This window comes from Epinephelus moara, chromosome 20, assembly GCF_006386435.1.
Source record: "Epinephelus moara isolate mb chromosome 20, YSFRI_EMoa_1.0, whole genome shotgun sequence".
NCBI lineage: Eukaryota > Metazoa > Chordata > Actinopteri > Perciformes > Serranidae > Epinephelus > Epinephelus moara.
The window spans coordinates 6645838-6663958 of record NC_065525.1 but is presented as its reverse complement, the minus strand read 5'-3'; the positions used below and the strand labels follow the sequence as shown (position 1 = coordinate 6663958).

General features: G+C 40.3%; 1 protein-coding gene across 1 annotated transcript; it reads right to left on the bottom strand.

Moving 5' to 3' along the window:
* Positions 1 to 3306: 3306 nt before the first annotated feature.
* On the bottom strand, positions 3307 to 9686 carry dnaaf4 (dynein axonemal assembly factor 4). Its single transcript, XM_050073323.1, has 9 exons — positions 9371 to 9686; positions 8152 to 8299; positions 7247 to 7380; positions 6911 to 7127; positions 6685 to 6830; positions 5750 to 5859; positions 5513 to 5666; positions 4781 to 4886; positions 3307 to 4533 (listed from the first exon to the last, which is right to left on the bottom strand). The coding sequence occupies exons 1-9, from the start codon at positions 9491 to 9493 to the stop codon at positions 4415 to 4417; spliced, it is 1257 nt and encodes a 418-aa protein (XP_049929280.1). The 5' UTR covers positions 9494 to 9686; the 3' UTR covers positions 3307 to 4414.
* Positions 9687 to 18121: the final 8435 nt, after the last annotated feature.

Sequence of the window (18121 nt, the reverse complement as noted above, 5' to 3'; positions counted from 1 at the left end):
GGGCTGCTGCGCAGTGAGGGAGAGCTGAGGCTCCCAGAGAGGGAGAAATAGAACCAAGTAGGATAAAATACTCGCGTGCTCGTCTGGTAGGAGGGGCTCAGGGCGGAGATGAACGAAACCTAACTCAGATGAGACTCAAAAATCAACCGTTTTCAGGCTTTCTACCTACTGCAGCTTTAAGATCATCATCTCAAAATAATGAAAACAGCAGATTTTTGATACCAACGACACTAAATCCTACAGATTTACATTGACCCAAATTACCAGTTTTGTATCACCACCACTAGATTACATACATTAGATACATGTTTTTGTTTTTTGTTTTGTGTGTGTGTGTGTGTGTGTGCACGCCTGCAAGCTGCTCAAATAAATTGCCCTTCATGGGAATAATAAAGTCTGTATGTCATTTAACGGCCATAACTGAATCTAAATGAAAGCATCTAACTGGATTATTTTAATATTGCCTGTAACTTTAATACAGGCTGAGTTAGGCTACTTAATGTTTCCAACTGTCCAGCATCCAGTACAGGCAGTTGTAGGCGGTTTTTGTTTCATAATAATCATTATGTGGAAAAATAATTTGTTTGTATTTCTGTCATTAAAAAATATTTCATTTTCTTTTTTGTAATGGTAAAAAAGAGCAAGAGAGAGACTCCCTGCAATGATGCTAACTGGCATGTCATTCAACACAGTGTTGCTCACCTTCTTCATTGGGACGGAGAGGGGTAAAGTTATGGGGAGACAGGGCTGCTGCTTCTGACTCATCTGTTGTTGAGTCTGGTAAAAGGGGCAGGGACACCTGATTTAATATGAATACCTTGCTAAACATTTACCTGCACTGATTAAATGTAGTTTAAAAAGGAGTAAATGTAGGCTAACGCTAGTCTGTAGCTAGCTTATTTCACTATGGACATTAAGCTAACAGGTTCATTTCTACCACTCACAGACTACAGGCTACCCACCTTTCTTGGAGAAAAACTGGCTCACATATTGACACCCTTTCTTTTGCCTCTCCTCTCTCTCCTTTCTCTCTTTACTTATGTGAAAACCGGATTTTCTTTTAGCACTAGGTAGCATGATGATGACTGTAGCATTCTAGCGCAACTGCTGACTGCTATTAGGCACCGTCACCGTCAGTGCGCTAAGGCAGGACCAAACCATTTCATGCAGATACAGGGGGGTGGTCAGTCAATATGGTCAATGGGGATATTTAACTTTCACTGCCAAACACAAGTAACAAAGAGATCATTAATTGTGTTACTATAGCCTAGTTGAAAAAAATATTCTTAATGATGATGGTTTGATAATTTTATATCAATTTTTACCTATTTACCCTGTCAGTCAGGGGAATCGTCCTAACTTTTCTCCCTATATGGTGCCATATTATTATACAGTCTATGGGTGCCACTGACTAATTGTAAGGAGCAAAACATTAACGAGGAACAAGCATTCATAAGTTTGGGGGAGACTTGTGGGTACCCATTGAACCCATTTTCATTCAGATATCCTCAGGTGAGAGTTCAAGGGACCACTTTAAAAGTGGTCTTGCCAGTTGTTCCCTTGCCCAAAATTTAGGTTAACTTTGGAACGTTATTTAGCCTCCTTGCTGACAAGGTTGCCAACATGGATGGTACCAATGGATACCTTGTTTTGTCTAGTTTCACAAGATATGCTTTAAAAATGAGAGCAGAGTCTGCTAATAGTTTTCTTGGGGTTTGTCACTCAAGCAACATTTTTCACATTAGAAATGGGCATTTGATTCATTGTTAATATTAAAATATACCCATGACTTTGCTTTAATGGTTGACTCTAAATGGAGGCCTGGAAGATGCAGACATTTAATCACTATTTTTACTTCTTTACAATATCAATGAAGCCTTGTATTATGACATAAGATACTGCTAGTACACTGAAACAACAGGTTTGATTGTAAAAATGTAACCAATGACTAAAACACCTGCAGCGCGCTGTGGAAAATGTGGACAGTATAAACTTGTTAATATGACACATTAAAGGGAAAAATAAAATAATCTGGCATGTTGTTTCTGAGGGTATTTGTGCATTGTCTCTTGCTCTAGATACCCATCAGAGTAAAATATAATCAAAATGTTCTCCTTTACATACCACAGCGAAGTCGTCCAGTGAATTCCCAGCATGCATCTTCGTTTGCTCCATTCCAAAGGGTTGCATTAATCTTTTGTAATAACACTTCAACGCTATGGCTCGTCTATGCTGGGATTGTGTTTATCTTTTCAAACGCTTAGAGAGGTCATTCACTGACGATCATTCACTCAAACTGCCCTGCCACAATGCAGCTCCACTACAAATCAAAGCCTCTTAATGATGCCATTCTTTTGACGCTGAATTTCAACCATTCGTAATTCTTTGGGAAGCTTTTGGCACATTTGATTAGGAGATTAGAAAAAACAGAAAATTGGTAGAAGAAAAAAAATAAGAAAAGCGGCTTTGCGAGGTGTTTACAGATTTCAATTGTGTCCACTGACAGAGGGCAGGGTGTGTGGTCGAGGTCTTCAAGTGCTACTTCACAGTCACACTCACATGTTTGGCAGGATTGGAGCTCTGATCTGCTTAGATGAGAGGACTGACGAAAAAATCTTTTCTGTGAACCCACATTTTTACGCTGGTATACTCTGTTTTGTAGACTACTGACCTGTATTGAGTTATGAGTCGGTATTTTGTCATGCTAAAGGAATTCAAAAGCGCTCGAACAGCATGTCAGATCCAGCAGTTAATAAAAGAGCTGTCGGGTTAGAATAAAGCAACAAACCTCCACTATTTCCAGAATCATCTGGTCTCACAACAGCCTTCCCATGACCCGGCAGCACTGGGTCCTGACCCACTGTGTGGTCTGATCAGTTGACCTCAATTTGCACTTCAGATTCAAAGCAAAAAAAGGCCTCCACAGAGACTCTGTTTACAAAGAAAAGCAGCAATTTCCAAATCCCTTCAATCTGAAATCAGCCTCATAAAATACTGTAGAGTTAATGGGGTAGAGTGAGGATGGGTAGCGCGTGGTCAGTCTGATGTTAATATAATAAAAGCCTCCGATCAGGGAGGTTAGGTGGCCACAAACATTAATTTCAGTATAGATCTGTTAACACTCTTCTTCTGTACTTCACTAACAAACACTGATATCTTCAGGATAATTGTATAAATATGTGATGCCTCCTGGAGAGGCTATGCATATAATATTTATTTATATGTGTCATATACTTTTTTATATATACTTGTATGTTGAAAATAAAACGATTTCAATTCAATTTGTTGGGTGGTAGAAGTATCCAGAACCTTTACTTTGGTAAAAGAACCAATACAATAATGTAAAAATACTCAGAATACCCAGAAAAAAATTATTACATTTGTACATTATTATTGAGTGGATATGATAAAAAGTTACATTTCTCTATGTTTCAATAACACTGTGGTTAAAGTGTGGTTCAGTTTATGCACAGAAACCAATTGTTAGTGGTAAAGAAAACATTGTGGTTTAGCTTAAAATACCCACTTTTCGTTGAACTTTCTGGTAAAAGAAACAGCGAAGTACAAGTACCTCAGATTTGCACTTGAGTATTGGAGCATATTTTACCCTCACACCAACAGAGCAATGCTGTGCTGTACAGCTGAACTGAGCGTTCTTTTGGGCCTCAGAGAATCCCCCTGCCTCCTGGTTAAAGCAGTCAAGCAGCCTTTTAAACAATCCAACCCTATGAGCCATGTCTTTTATATGACATCACTTTGAGAACAGTACTATCATACCAACAAAACAGAACCTGAAATCTGACGAGACTTTGGTCTTGAAAGCTCAATGACTTTTGCACGCTCAAATAGAATAATTTTATTTTCCACTGCAATTTGAAAACTCTGGGTTTAACAGTAAGAATGTACTAATTTACCGTTTCTTATGACAATATTTTAAAACTGACAGAAAATACATAAGCAAAAGGCTGAAGTTATCTTCATGTACAAAACACACAACCAGGGCCAGACAGAAATTCATTCCATTAATTTACATGGTGATATAAACATCCATTATTTGCATTTCATTTTAGGACGTGCAACCTTTGACCACATGAGGGTGTTGTATGCACACTGCTAGAGTGGCTTCCATACACTCTGCATCTTGCTGGTCAGTAAAACACACTCACTCTACAACACTGTTTCATAATCCTTCAGGTCTGTTGCTGACATACCTCTCCCAGCTTCTGATAAATCAGCAAGTAACAGCCTGAAGCCTCCCTGTATCGCCATGACTACAGGAGGGATCAAAGATAGGATTTGATCTCATGGCTACAGATATGTAGCAGCTTTGGCTGCCATCATTTCCTAAACCATTAGGTAACAGAAAAACAACACAAACAATAAATAGCCATATGTGCAGTACATTCTCTGTGTTTCACTGTGTCTCAGGATCAGCTGCAGAGCCTTGAATAATGTCTCTGATTCTCTGCGTGTCTGCTTGCAGTGCTTCGTTGTGAGGGTCAATCTTTAGAGCAGCTTGGTAGTCTTGCAGCCCTGAGAATAAAACAAAAACATGTCACAGGTATATCAGCTGACAACACAGAGTAGGTGGACCTGTCATTCATTTATCATTCTGAAGAACATGCTACTGCGATGTACTGTTACTCCACCACTACAGTATGTCTTTAAACACAAGGCAAAAGTGTTTATCTTATTGTAAGTGTATCATACAAATCAAGGCATACAATTTAAGATGTGTATTAAAAATAGCAAATTAAAAAAGTTCTGTAGCTGTTCGAACCTTCTGCATAGAGCTGTAGCTGGCAGAAAGCAGATCCTCGGCGGACGTAGGCTCTGGCTCTGGCAACTGCATTAGCAGCAACTGGTGGAGTCAACAGACCAAGTGCCTGCAAAGACACATGTGGACAGGCTCAAAAATCTCTTTGATATTTTTAGGAAAAGATCATGTTTGGCCGAAAATGGCTGCAGGAAACACAACGATGGTTCCCTAAAAACACCCACCTTTAGGTGCTGAAAAGCGGCAGGTAACACACCGATGAGTCCCTAAAAAAACACCCATGTTTGGGGGCTAAAAAGCCGCAGGAAACAGCAGTGACTCGCTAAGAAACAGACGGTTTTGTTGTTTGTTGTGGTCTGCCGTTTAGTAGATGCCTCACCTATGTTTCACACCATCCACCATCCCCTCCACCTCTCAATGACAAAGTCAGTTTATATATTACCTCTCTTTAGAAATGTTGGTATGTTACATATGAAACGTGCAAATGTAACATATTCATGGTCTGCAGAAACATACAATGCCAGCATTTTGGGCTAGGCTGACATGAGTTCTAACACAGTAGAAACTAATGAACTGTTGAAGTGATATTGAACATGCTATGGTTTTATAAACTAAGTTACCGCTTGCAAGTTTCAAGACACCAGCATGTGCAGTGAAGCTTAATTCAGTGTGTTTGCAACATGCAGTAGAGTATAGATGAACACAGGTAATGTAAAACACAGAGAGGGTACAGACCTGAGAGGAATCCTCTATGGCTTTGTGAAGATTTTTTAACTTCAAATGACAAGCAGCCCTGTTTGAGTACAGAGCTGGGATCTTTCTGTTGAGTCTGACAGCCAGGTTATAGGCATTCACTGCACCCAGGTAGTCCCCAGTCGCAAAACATTTGCTGAAGAAAAAAGTCACTCTCATGATTCCATGGCTCAGGAAAAAAAGTACTGTTAAGTGGTTTAAAGAGCAGACTTCACTTACTCTCCTTTGTCCTTTAACCAGTCAGGGCTTGTCTCCTCTTCTTTCAGATCCTTGAGCTCTTCAACATCTGCATTTACTGCACGCCTGGCTTCAGCTTGTTTATTGAGCCACTGGTTGATCAAAAAAAAAGTGCAGTCTCAGTGCAAATTACAAGGCATATGATGGACTCAAGCTTCATACAAAACTTTTTTTTTTCTGGGAATGTTTTATATTTAACAGATTTCATTATTTGACTCATAGAAGAGCTCTCTGTGCATAGAGACTCTTATTTCTCTGCTTACACATTAGAGCAACTCAAACTCAAACACAACCGCTGTCAAGCTGTCAGGGGCTCACAGGGCTCTGCCTCACTTCCCTGGTGACGTTGCAGGAGGACAGTGTCACTCCCTCATTTGATAGTGAAACTGCGGGAGGACGGTGTCTCTCTTCTATCTGATGCTGACACTACTGCGGTGTGTGCCTCACCTGTAATGTAGCCTACATTCTTCCTGTCGATCACTGTCTTAACAATCAGGCAGGCCTTTTTCATCCTCATGGACATTGCTGCTGCCTTCTAAATGTTCCTGACTGGCTCTGACGTATAACAAAGAAAACTTTGGACCAGCAAAGACTTTTTTAAAAAATATTTGTTTATTTTACACTTATGATGTGTATGCTATGTAATTGTATTTTTTAATTCATCTATTTTTTCAGTGTTTATCATGATAGAAAAAACTGCCTAAAATATTGCAACATTCATTGCAATTTTTTTCAACCATTTCAGGCCTCAACCATCACAAAAACAGCTCGTGAAATCCTGGAGGGACTGCAATATATTTCTGCCTGTATTCCTAGTTAAAGATTCATACTATGGGATCTTCCTACTTTTTCTCACTGATGTATACCAAGGAGGGAAACTCCTGCAGATGGCAGAAAAGAAGACTGGCAGCTCTCACCTCTTCCTCCTCTGGCACTCTTGATTCCCTGAGGGCTGTTGGGAAAACTCGTGGGGTGAATGTGACTTGAATGTTTCCAGGGGGTCTTGGAGCTGGCAGGTCCGCTTGTTTTCCCTTGCTGTTTGCTTCACTATTTCCTCTTTGATCTAAAGGCAGGAACATGTTCATTAACAAACCACAACCAACTAGCGCAGGAGAAAATTTGATCACACAGGTAATTACTTACTCAGTTTGACCTTTACTCCATCTGAGAGTCCATTTTCCTGCTTCTCTGTCAGGGCTTTCAGTTTGTGTTGATGGTTTCTCTGACTTTGGAGTTTTAGTAGGGCTTCTCCCTCTGCCTTTTGTTTCTGTCTCAGTTGCCATGCAGCCAACTCTGCTGTGGTTTTCTCTCGCTCAGCGTCCTTCGTTTTCTGGATACTGTCTCTTTCTTCTTTTTCAAGCTGAGTTCAAATAAAACATATATGTGAGTCCTTCCAGATTTAACAGCAGATTTCTAATGGTAATTTTGGACACTGTGATGTGATTTATAAGTAGATTGGGGTGTCATCAAGTGTGTTACCTTCATCATTGTCTCTAGGGCATACTTCTTCTCTGCATGCTGTTTCTCCACCTTGAACCTGGACTCTGAAGAAAGCTTTTCCTGGTATTTCAACAGGGCCCTTTCTCTGATCTCCTTCTTTTTTTCTTTTTCATCTGAAACACATTGGTTTAAAGATTCCTTTAATGTAAAGGTATAGGAGACTTTCAGTCAAGACATTACAAATGATTACATCTAACCACAAGTGTTCCCTTCTTTAACTGTTTGATTAACTATTGGTTAGCTATATTAAAATATAGTTCTTCCTATCGGCACAAATTGGCGTGTTGGCCGATTCATTTTAAAGCCAATATCAGCCGATACGGATTACGTGCCGATATTATTGTGCATTCCTATTTCCAACAATCACCAGCTCTGGTTTGGTCAAAATCAATCCTTAATTCACTGAGTTAGGTGTAATGCTGGCTCTACATGTTGTTTATCCCCACAGTGTCTCTTTTGTCTCAGCTGCTGGCTAAGAAGAGGCTCTGACTTGTTTTTTGAAGGCAGCTATAGTGTATCATGTTTCAACAAACATGCAATTAATAGTGACAAAACAAACAGGGAAATAAAAATAACAGCTATGTTTAAATGTAACACACTGTCTTTTTTTTGAAAATGCAACATTAATACTGCACTGCACCTTTGGTCGTTACAAACCTCACCTCAGTGAGTTTGTGCCTTGCTGCGAGTTATTTTTTTTAATAGAAATGTTTATATTGAAGTTAGCCCGCTACAACAGTTGAATGGGAAATTTCTATGACGCAGCACAAGCCCCGGGGCTCCACTGACCCCAGAGCTGCCCTTGTTGGCTGAAGGAGATAGAAGGTAGATAGCACGGCTTATGGTTTAGTGAAATGACTACAAGGTCAGCTGGCTCCTCTTACTTGTAGTTATCATCAGATGCTCCCACACTTTATTGGTCCTCTTTGGCAAACTGATGACTGCAACTCCATTTCCAACCTTTGCTGTGCTCCTCTCATCATCAACAGGCTCAAACAGGAAGGCTTCAAACAGATATGGTGGGTAATGCACCTGTGCAGAAAAGGAGAGATATACAACAAATCCCCTTTCAAAAACTGGCTGGTTTTGAGGCTCATGTAACCACTGTACCAACCACTGTAAACTATAACCATAAAATGAAATGTTTTGCTGCCTCTTGCAGCAGCTGCAGTCTGAGAAAAAAATAACTTAATTCACTGGGCCGACTGCCGGCAACTTTTAAGGTGGAATGTTTACTTGTAATGCTCCTCAATGCATGAGGTGACAACATCAATCAATCAGCACATCTTGAATTTTAATATGACAACTTTGACCATTCCAGTAGTTTTTATTGTTTCTCTTGGATGACATACACTTTTAGTAATGAGTGGATCTTCAAGCATTTAAAAATACATACTAATTTCAACTGGATTATGTGAACTGCATATATTCTAATCCTCTCTTGGAGAAAAAAAAAGGCGTTGCATAGTGTTGTTCCTGTGGGCTATGGTAACACTAAACCCCTGCACTTGCCTGAGAAAGACTAAATGCACAAACCCCTTATCTTTAAATATCCCATGTCGGCATGCAACCTCATTCTGTGGACGATAAATAAGGTGCAGACTTCCCTCTGTGTCACCGGTGATGAGGAAATACAGCGAGTGCTGGACAGAGCAGTGAGTAACAACAACCCTGCCCACATTTAAGAGTACTGTTTGTGGTGGAAACGCTAAATGGACCTTGGGTCTAGGTTCCACGTCTGTAGGGTTACTTTGGCTCCATAGGTACTGTTTGGTGGAAACTGGGCTTAATTTTCCCCAAGTCACTCTGGGAGAGGAAGGAAAAGTATTTGTAACTTCAGGGAGGGTTGACAAGTCACAACCTAGCCACTCTCCTCCTTTGGTAAGTGGAGAACAGTCCCTAAAATGTAAACTTGTCTGTGCTATAGCTAAACGAGTAGCAAAACGCTAACGTTAGCCTTATTGTTTTGTTGTTGTATCATCCTTGTTATGTTCTTTAACTAGTCAAGCACTTGTACCTACATGTAGTCTCATAAATGGAACATGTGACATCAACATACAGTAAAGAAGAAGCACGGCGTTTACTGTTATCAGCTTAATTTACCTTGAGGTATTCGTCTGTAGACAGAATGTCCACTCTCCCAGCTTTTGCTCCTTTTAAAGGCACACTTATGCAAACGGTTGACTCTGTCTGTGTCCAGGAGTAGTCTGTTACTAGCAGCGGCATTTCGGCACAGCCGTCTCTTCGTGTCCTGTCCTGTTTGTAGTTGAGCCAGCAGCTGCTCAGAAGTAGCGGCTCTCCAATTATGGTTTGCAAACAGCACAAAAGTATCGATGTACGGTTCAAAACTAACTTCAGCAACAAAAGGAGAAAAGCAGTAAAGGGCAGGATCTGCTCCTACTGCCGCATGGCGTCTCGTTGCTATGGTGACCAGGGAGCCGGTGCTGCTTTCATGTCCGTCGGAAAATCAGAATTGAGGGTTAAAATACATCCGGTTGTAACCAATATCATTACAATGTAATATAACACATTTATAGTACTGCCAGCTTCTCACAGGAGCAGGAAAATTTAAGCGATAACCTTCTCGGTTTACTCTTAATTGTTACGAGCACTGCCTTGATGCTGTTTAAAACCCCATTAAGATTTTTCTTTTTCAGATATTGAGACTTTTATTATTTTTGAAATAACAAAACGATAACAGAGTAGGGTATGATGACAACAACACGATAATCATTTTTTGTATATTTACCTTACTTTTATTGTTTTTGACAAAAACAGAACAAACAAACCAAATAGAATAGAATAGAATAGACTCTTGTCATTAAATAACGAGATTAGGAGGTATTCCCTGAGTATACAGTAAAACACAATAAAAACACAAAACACACAGGCACGTAAATTTAAATAAAGTGACACTAAAAGTAACATGTTAAATAGTAAAATAGCATGATGTATGAATAGAAAAATATTAAGAACTGTACCTAGAGCCTTAGAAAAATAATAAATAATAACAGAACCGGTACACAGGTCAAGGTTCTGAGGTAAAGTGCTTGGGCAATTAGAGTTTTTGAGTTAAGGTGGTGCAGGTTTGGGAGTAGTTCAGCAGTTTAACAGTTCTGGGAAAAAGCTATTTTTCATTTGGGTTGTGTGTAAGTGTACAGGCCTGTTTGATGGGTAGAGTCTCTGGTCATCTTTGAGGCCCTACTGCGACACCCAGACAAGTTTGTTCTCAATGGCTGGCAACAGTGTCCCGATGATGTTTTGGGCCGTAGAAAGTCCTGGGGCAGCCAGGCTCTCTTTAACTTCTCAAAAAGTCGAGGCATTATTGTGCTTTCCAGATGACAGTGTGTTGCCCAGGAGAGGTTCTCTGTAATGTGCAACCCCAGGATTTTAAAGCTGGGGACTCTCTCCACAGCCTTGACACTTATGAGCACTGGGCTGATAACAGATTTCTTTAATTTTCCTGCTGTTTGAGGTCAGATTGTTAGTGGAGCACCAGGCTGTCAGACTGCGTATCTCATCCCTGTACGCTGTCTTGTCATTGTTGGTAATCATCCCAATGACTGTCATGTCATCAGTGAACTTTAAGATGGTGTTTGTTGCACAAACAGGTCGACAGTCGTTTATGAAAAGTGCATACAGCAGATGGCTCAGCACACACCCCTGCTGCAGTCTTCAGTATTCAGTATTCAGGGTGAGAGTGGAGGATGTGTATTCTCCTGATCTAATATTCTGGGGGCTATTGGTGAGGAAGTTCAGGGTCCAGTTGCAGATGGCTGGGCTTAGGCAGAGGCTGTGAAGGATGGGCACCAGTGCAGTGGCGATGACAGTATTGAAATATGAGCTGAAGTCGATGAAGAGCATTCTGACATACAGTATGTACTTGGTTTATCCAGGTGCTCCAGAGCAGTGTGAAGAGCAAGGCTGATTGTGTCCTCTGTTGTTCTGTTTGACTGACAGGCAAACAGTGGCGGGATGGAACCTTTAATGTGTGACAGAATCCTCTTGTGGCACTTGGATATCAGGAGAGTGAGGACAGCAGACAGGGTCATCATAGGTAAGGTTAAATGCTAAAACCGAAAATGAAAATAAGTGGGGTTACATTGCAGTATTAAGGACTGTTGGTCCTTTATGTACATGATTGTACTTCATCATAAAAGTCCTTATGATCTATGTCTGAGATAATCCATTTTTTATAGGCTACAACAATTTTCAAAGTCAGAAGCACATAGTGCTTCCAAGTACAGACAGTGGCTCATTAAAGGAATACAAACCCACAATTTACAGCACTGTAGTCATAGCAAAGTAGGCTATGGATTAAATTCTATATGAAATATTAAAATGTAATAGACCACAGAATATCTTAGTGTTATTTCAATGTCAAGCATACAACAGCAAGTAGGTATATATGAACACAGTTGCTTTTCTTAAATGCTGCTTAAAAAAAGCCATTAATAACATGACTAGTATGTTAAAAAGTGATTTAAGCGGTATTCTTTTTTTAGCCATTTGGCCACAGTGTAACAAGTTGTAAATACAATGAGTTTCAGTTTATTTTGCAATGCTGAGATCACATAGCTGTTAGAAGTATGACTTGGGGGCTCTCAGGGAAGGGATTTCTTGGTCAGAAATAACATCCGGTTTAGGGTTAAAATGAAAAGACTTCTGCCAGAAAGAGCTTTCTGCTGATCTCACTTCCTCATTCTCCCAGCTCCTGCCTCTGCTCACCACACTCACCTGTCTGCTATCATCTCATCAAGTGTAGCTACCTCTTATCAGTTCATCCACATGCAATGTTTCTACTACTCATCACCAGATTATTGCTCAACCTCTGGTAGCATGTCAAGGCTGACTCAGTTTATTTCCTTGTGTTTGCTACCACATGTTTCCGTTGTTACTAACCTCCTGGACCTCAAGATCACCATTCACCTGTCTGCCAACTCTCCACGCTTCCCCTTGTTGCCTGCCCACGCCAGCTTCATCTTAACCATCTTCATTCCTCCCCGCAGATTCTCAGACTACCGTTCCTCACCATCAGTCCCATTCAATCAGGAAAGATAGATGAATGAAATGATGATAAAGTTTATTACAGAATATGGGTGAACAGATGATTTCAGCTGACTAATACCCCTTTTTGACAGTCATGGGCTGGCTTGGCTTGGCTTGGGTTGGCTTGGGTTGTCAGCCCAGCACAGTTGGGATTTGCATTTCCATTACAACAGGGCTATCCTCTTGAGTGATGACGTTTAAAAGCAGCGGGCTGATCCATGGCTAAAACCCCCTGTTATTTTTGCTACATGTGTTTTTCCACAGCAGGGCAGGTAAAAGAAGTTCACCTGTTGGAGGTGGGCTGTTTGCAGAGGTGCAGTAAGAGCTTGTTGTCTGCAGCTCTTCAACTAACATGTCACTGTGGCTGTTTCTGCTTTCACTTTCCTCCCTGCAGTATTATTAGACTTGCCTTTACTGAAGAGAGGCTGCTCACAAAGTTTCGCTAATTCATTAATAACACATTTAATTTCCTATTGATTTTTCACAATAAAAGTTCCCTGTTATTTTGTTACATGTAAACTTTTATTTTGAAGCAGCAAAATAAGTAAATGCTGAGTTTTTCAGCAGCAACTTCACACAACAATACGGCTGATACTGAACATGAAACAATAAAATAAAGCAGATATCTCAAGTAAAAACAGGGACGCAGGAGAGAAACTAAACTCCAAACCACCACCAGATTCAGTTAGAAGCTACAAAAGTCCTGAGAGCTGAACACACAGAGACTTTTAAAAACACCTTCTTCTGTCGTCTCCTGCAGACGGAGGAGAGTAGAGTCTCGCAACACACACGGCTTGTCCGTGGGGGAGAAGGGGGGTTGTTGGAGATTCGCTGCTGTCGGTGAGACGTCACTGCTGCCCACTTGAGGGACCTACTCCTGAGAAGGTCCATCTCTGGTGCAGCTTAGTGTGGCACGGCACGTTTAAACTGACAATGGAAACAAAAATCTGATCTGAAACAACATGACTTTACTCAGCACAGCCAAGAGTGCCAATGGAAAAGGTATAAGAATGAACAGAAGTCTTTGGTGCTTGGAGACTAGAGGGAGATTTTTTGTGATCGAGGGACATCTGAGCAGCAGCAAAATGAATTTCCCATTGAGTCCAGACACTGGTGGTGGCGGCTGATGACTGAGGATGATGGATGATAAGGCAGATGATACTGATGAATCTATGAAGATAAGGTGGTGATGGGTAGGTGAAGGGTATGCACGACAACAGCAGGAGAGGACTACAGGCAGAAAAGAAAACGAGAGGCAGCAAGATGATAGGCTATGGAAAATGAGCAATGTGTCACTGTTCCACATAGTGGAAACCAAACTTATGCAACTACATGGAATTAATTACTGCACAGTCCAACTTGAACAAAGGAAAGTGACACCCAGCAATAGCTGTCATTACCCAATACTTATATTACACACAGTTAATGAGTTGCACTTCATACACAGACCTCCCCACTGCCTTTGATCCAATCTGTCAATAAAGATAAAGCTGAGGGAGGTGCACACTGATTTTGACCTCTGTTGCGCTGGATGCATTATCAGAGGAAACCAACCTTTTTATCACAGTCCTGTCTGAGGAGGTAATTATACTGACGACAGTCCTCAAACACTGTATGAGAATCGAAACCTATGAAAACCTCCTTTTCTGATGGAGGTACGAGATTGCACTGTATGTTTGTACCTTGTTCTGTACCTACTTTTGTATTGTTTGCATCTTATGGACTGCTTTTACATACTGCTTTTACTAGTCTTAGCACCACTCAAAGCACTTAACACTACAACAGGGGTTGTCAATAACATTTCTCTAAGGCCAGAATTTTTCTAAGCAGACACTGTGGGGGCCAGACTTCAAAAAAAAAAAAAAAAAGTGTGTCTGTACAAATAGAAAATGTTTAATGAGAGCTGTGAGTTTGTAATCCATTCTTGCACAAGCCACATTGCATTTCTAACAGACAGGAATTGTTTTCAGCTTCACCTGTCCAATCTGCACTGTGCAGCCAGCTAAAATATGGGTTAATCGACCATCTGAACAAGACCCCGCCCACAATCTGCCAGCTTTATGCATTATAGTAGCATAATAGTCAGGACTGAGGTCACGGGCTAAGCTCTGTGGTGTGTGTGTGAGAGAGAGGGAAGGTGGACTATTGCACGCAATGTGTCTGTAAGTTATGAATAAGAACCTGCCCTACAGGCTTTGAGTCATAATAAGCTAAAAATCAGTGGTGTAATGAAACAAAGTAATAATAACTGTGTTTTTTTTAGGAGTATCTGTACTTTACTTTAGTTTTTAAATTTTTGTCAACTTTCAATTTTACTCCACTACATTTCCTAAATAAAATGTATACTTTTACTTCAATACATTTCTGGATCATAGGTTTGCTTGTATAGTGGAATAAAAGTAAAAGTTGACAGAAATGTAAAAACACGTGTAAAGTACAGATACTCACAAAAAATATTCAGGTATTATAAGAAAAGTATCATTACTTTGTGACATTACACATCTGCATAAAGACTTGTGCAACCATGTGCTCTCAAAGCTACAGTTCAGTTTGGATTTCGAGTCAGGCCCAGGCCCTCTTGGCAATAAGACTAACCTCATGATGGAAGCAGATAATGGCGTCCTAAAGTAGAGAGGGTGAGTAATGAAGTGAAGAACACCTTGTTTTTCTTTAAGTGTGATGTACGCTCCATTGTTAAGGTGGTGTATATGTTAAAAATAAATAAACTTTATAATATCTCAGAATACTGACCACTTGCTTTTTTATTTTTTATTACCAGCATTAATTTATACTTTAATTTTCAAAACTTGAATATGTTTAATATATTACTTTTGATACTTAAGTACAGTAAATATCAGATACTTTAAGACTTTTACACAGAGAGAGAGAGAGAGAGAGAGAGAGAGAGAGAGAGAGAGAGAGAGAGACTGATGGCAGCAATTTGAGAGCTCAATAATTGCTTTGACACGTAGACTGCAGGGATCCACCGATCTTCCGATTGGTAGACAACCTCTCTACCTCCTGAGCCACAGCTGCCCAATTTCATTCCTTTATGTACTGTACTAGACGGTATATAAATTGATGACAATAAAGTGTCTCTTATCTCTTATCTTAAGTTCTAGTCAGCTTTTACAGGAGAGCAATAGAACGCATCCTGCTTGGAAACATTCAAGACTAGCGTGGGATGTGCACGGCTCAGGACAAGAGGGCTCTGCAGCAGATGATTAAAACCATTCTGGAAATTTGGGCACTCAGTCTTATGATTTAAAGAGGGAATTATGAACTATTATTGTGCACAACTCAAATATAAAATTATTCATCTAGCAACATAACTCAGATTTGAGTTTGTATTATAATAGGGAAATAGTCCTCCTTGTGGGCCACACAAAAAAGGTCAGTCAGAATAATGATTGTTATTAAACCTAATTATCATTAGGTAAGGAAAGCACATTTATCACTAATACGACAGTTAATAATACTACAGTTAGACTAGAGAGTTCACAGTGGTATTAAAGTCGATGCCAGCTAGTTTCTCTGGGTGACTGGCTCCTAGAGGTGAGGTATGATGGCCAATGGTGGGGGAATGTTTATCCAAGTGTTACTAAAGCCCCATTTCCACCAACACTTGGTATAGTACCTTTGGAACCAAAGTTACCCTTTAGACATGGGACCTAGACCCTTGGTCTGTTTAGTATTGCCACTGCAAACAGTACTGTTAAATGTGGGCGGGGTTGTTGTCACTCACTGAATTCCATCATCACTGCTGACACAGATGGATGTCTGCTCCTCCTTCATCGTCCACAGAATGGGGTTGCGCACCAACATTTTCAGAACAAAACAGAACAGGCTGCAGTGAGAGTCTCTCTCTATGGGATATTGAAAAATAGCGGGTTTGTGCATTCAGTCCTTCTCAGGCAAATGCAGGGGTGACAGTGTTGCTGTGGCCCACAGGAATAATGCTCCGCTATGCCTTTTTTTTCTCCAAGTGAGGATTAGAATATATATAGTTCACATAATCATAATCGAAATTAATACTCATTTTTAAGTGCTTGAAGATCCATTCATTACTAAAGGTATGTCATCAAAGAAAGACAATAAAAACTAAGGGAATGGTCAAAGTTGGCATATAGACATTTAAGGTGTGCTGACAGATTCACATCACCAACTCATGCATTGAGTAACATTACAAGTAAACGTTCCACCTTAAATGCTGCCAGCAGTCAGTCCAGTGAATAAGTTATTTTTTTCTCAGTCTACAGCTGCTGCGAAAGTAAAACATCCTTTAATTTTATAGTTAAAATATAGTATAGTAGTATAGTATAATATAGTAATATATGTAAGACTTGCCACAGTATGAACAGTGGTTACATAAGCTTCAAAACCAGCCACAACTCAGCCCTGAGCAAGAGTGACCGTATACTACTGAACAATCGACGAGCTGCAGTATTTCTAGCTCCATCTTTTAGTACCAGATCTGTGGTACCCCAACAGAGGGGTGAACAAAAATGGAAATGGTAAAGAACAGTTCCATTGGTACCATCCACAACTTCTTATATTGGAAACGGAAAAAAAGCGTACTGAACTGAACTGAATCGTACCGGACCGCTTGGTGGAAACGGAGCTTAAAAGTTCATACTAATGTGTGAATTGGTCTTTGCATCAAAGGTACTTTGGGTTTTGTAGTCTGTTTTAGTGGCCATGTAGGAGAAGAGGGGTTGTCTTATCTTGATTATTGCTATATGCAGGATATTTTAAATCTCCCTAAAATCTTATTCGTCAGCAGTCCTGGGGTGTTGAAGAAAGAGCTGGTCCTTGTAGCTTGAGGATTGTACTGTCTGCAAAGTCTTTCTTCTGCACTGAACATTATTGGTACCCATCTACTGAGCATCAGTTATATCGATGAGACAAAGTGCCTGCGCAGAACCCAGAGGATACTAAAGGTGAAACCCACCCAGCAACAGCCTGTTCACCCTGCTTCCGTCTGGTAAACCACACAGGGGTGACCACTGCTGTACCACCACACTACAGTGCAGCTTCTGCAGGCTGTAAGACTCCTCAACTCATCCTCATCCTGCACACTATAACCATAAAGGAGAGTTACTAGCTCACAGTTGTATGCCTCTACAAACCAGTCAAGTTGTACTTACAGTTTCAAAGTGGACACCCAAGATTTACGTCACCAATTCAGTATCTGACTAAATGTCTCCCCTTATGTTCCTGAGTTATAACGTTGAGCAATGGCCTGTAAAGTGTTATTTTTTTTACAGTGAAGTTGACCTTTCATCTCTTGGCTATAAGATATTATCACTTTATCATTATGTCTCATTAGACATTTGTCTGAATTTTTGTCATAATTAGCATATGGATTCTTGAGTTATTGCCAAAAACATGTTGGTAAGACCATAGTGACCTTTGACCACCAAATTCTAATCAGTTCATTCTTTAGTCCAAGTGGACATATGAGACAATAGTCAAGGTTACAGTGACCTTAACCTTTGACCACCAAAATCTAATCAGTTAATTGTTGAGCCAAGATAAACGATAGTGCCAAATTTGAAAGAAATTCCCTCAAAGTGTTCTTGAGAAATTACATTCACAAGAATGGGATGGATGGATGTACGTACGTACGGATGTTTGTACTGTACACATGGACTGAAGGATGGACAACCAGAAAACATAATGCCTCCAGCCACGCCTATCACCTGTGCAGGGGCATAAATACACAAAAACTGCCCATTCATTTATTTATTGTGTAGCATACAGGGACTACAACTGTATTTTGTTGTGCATTCCTGTGCTGAAAAA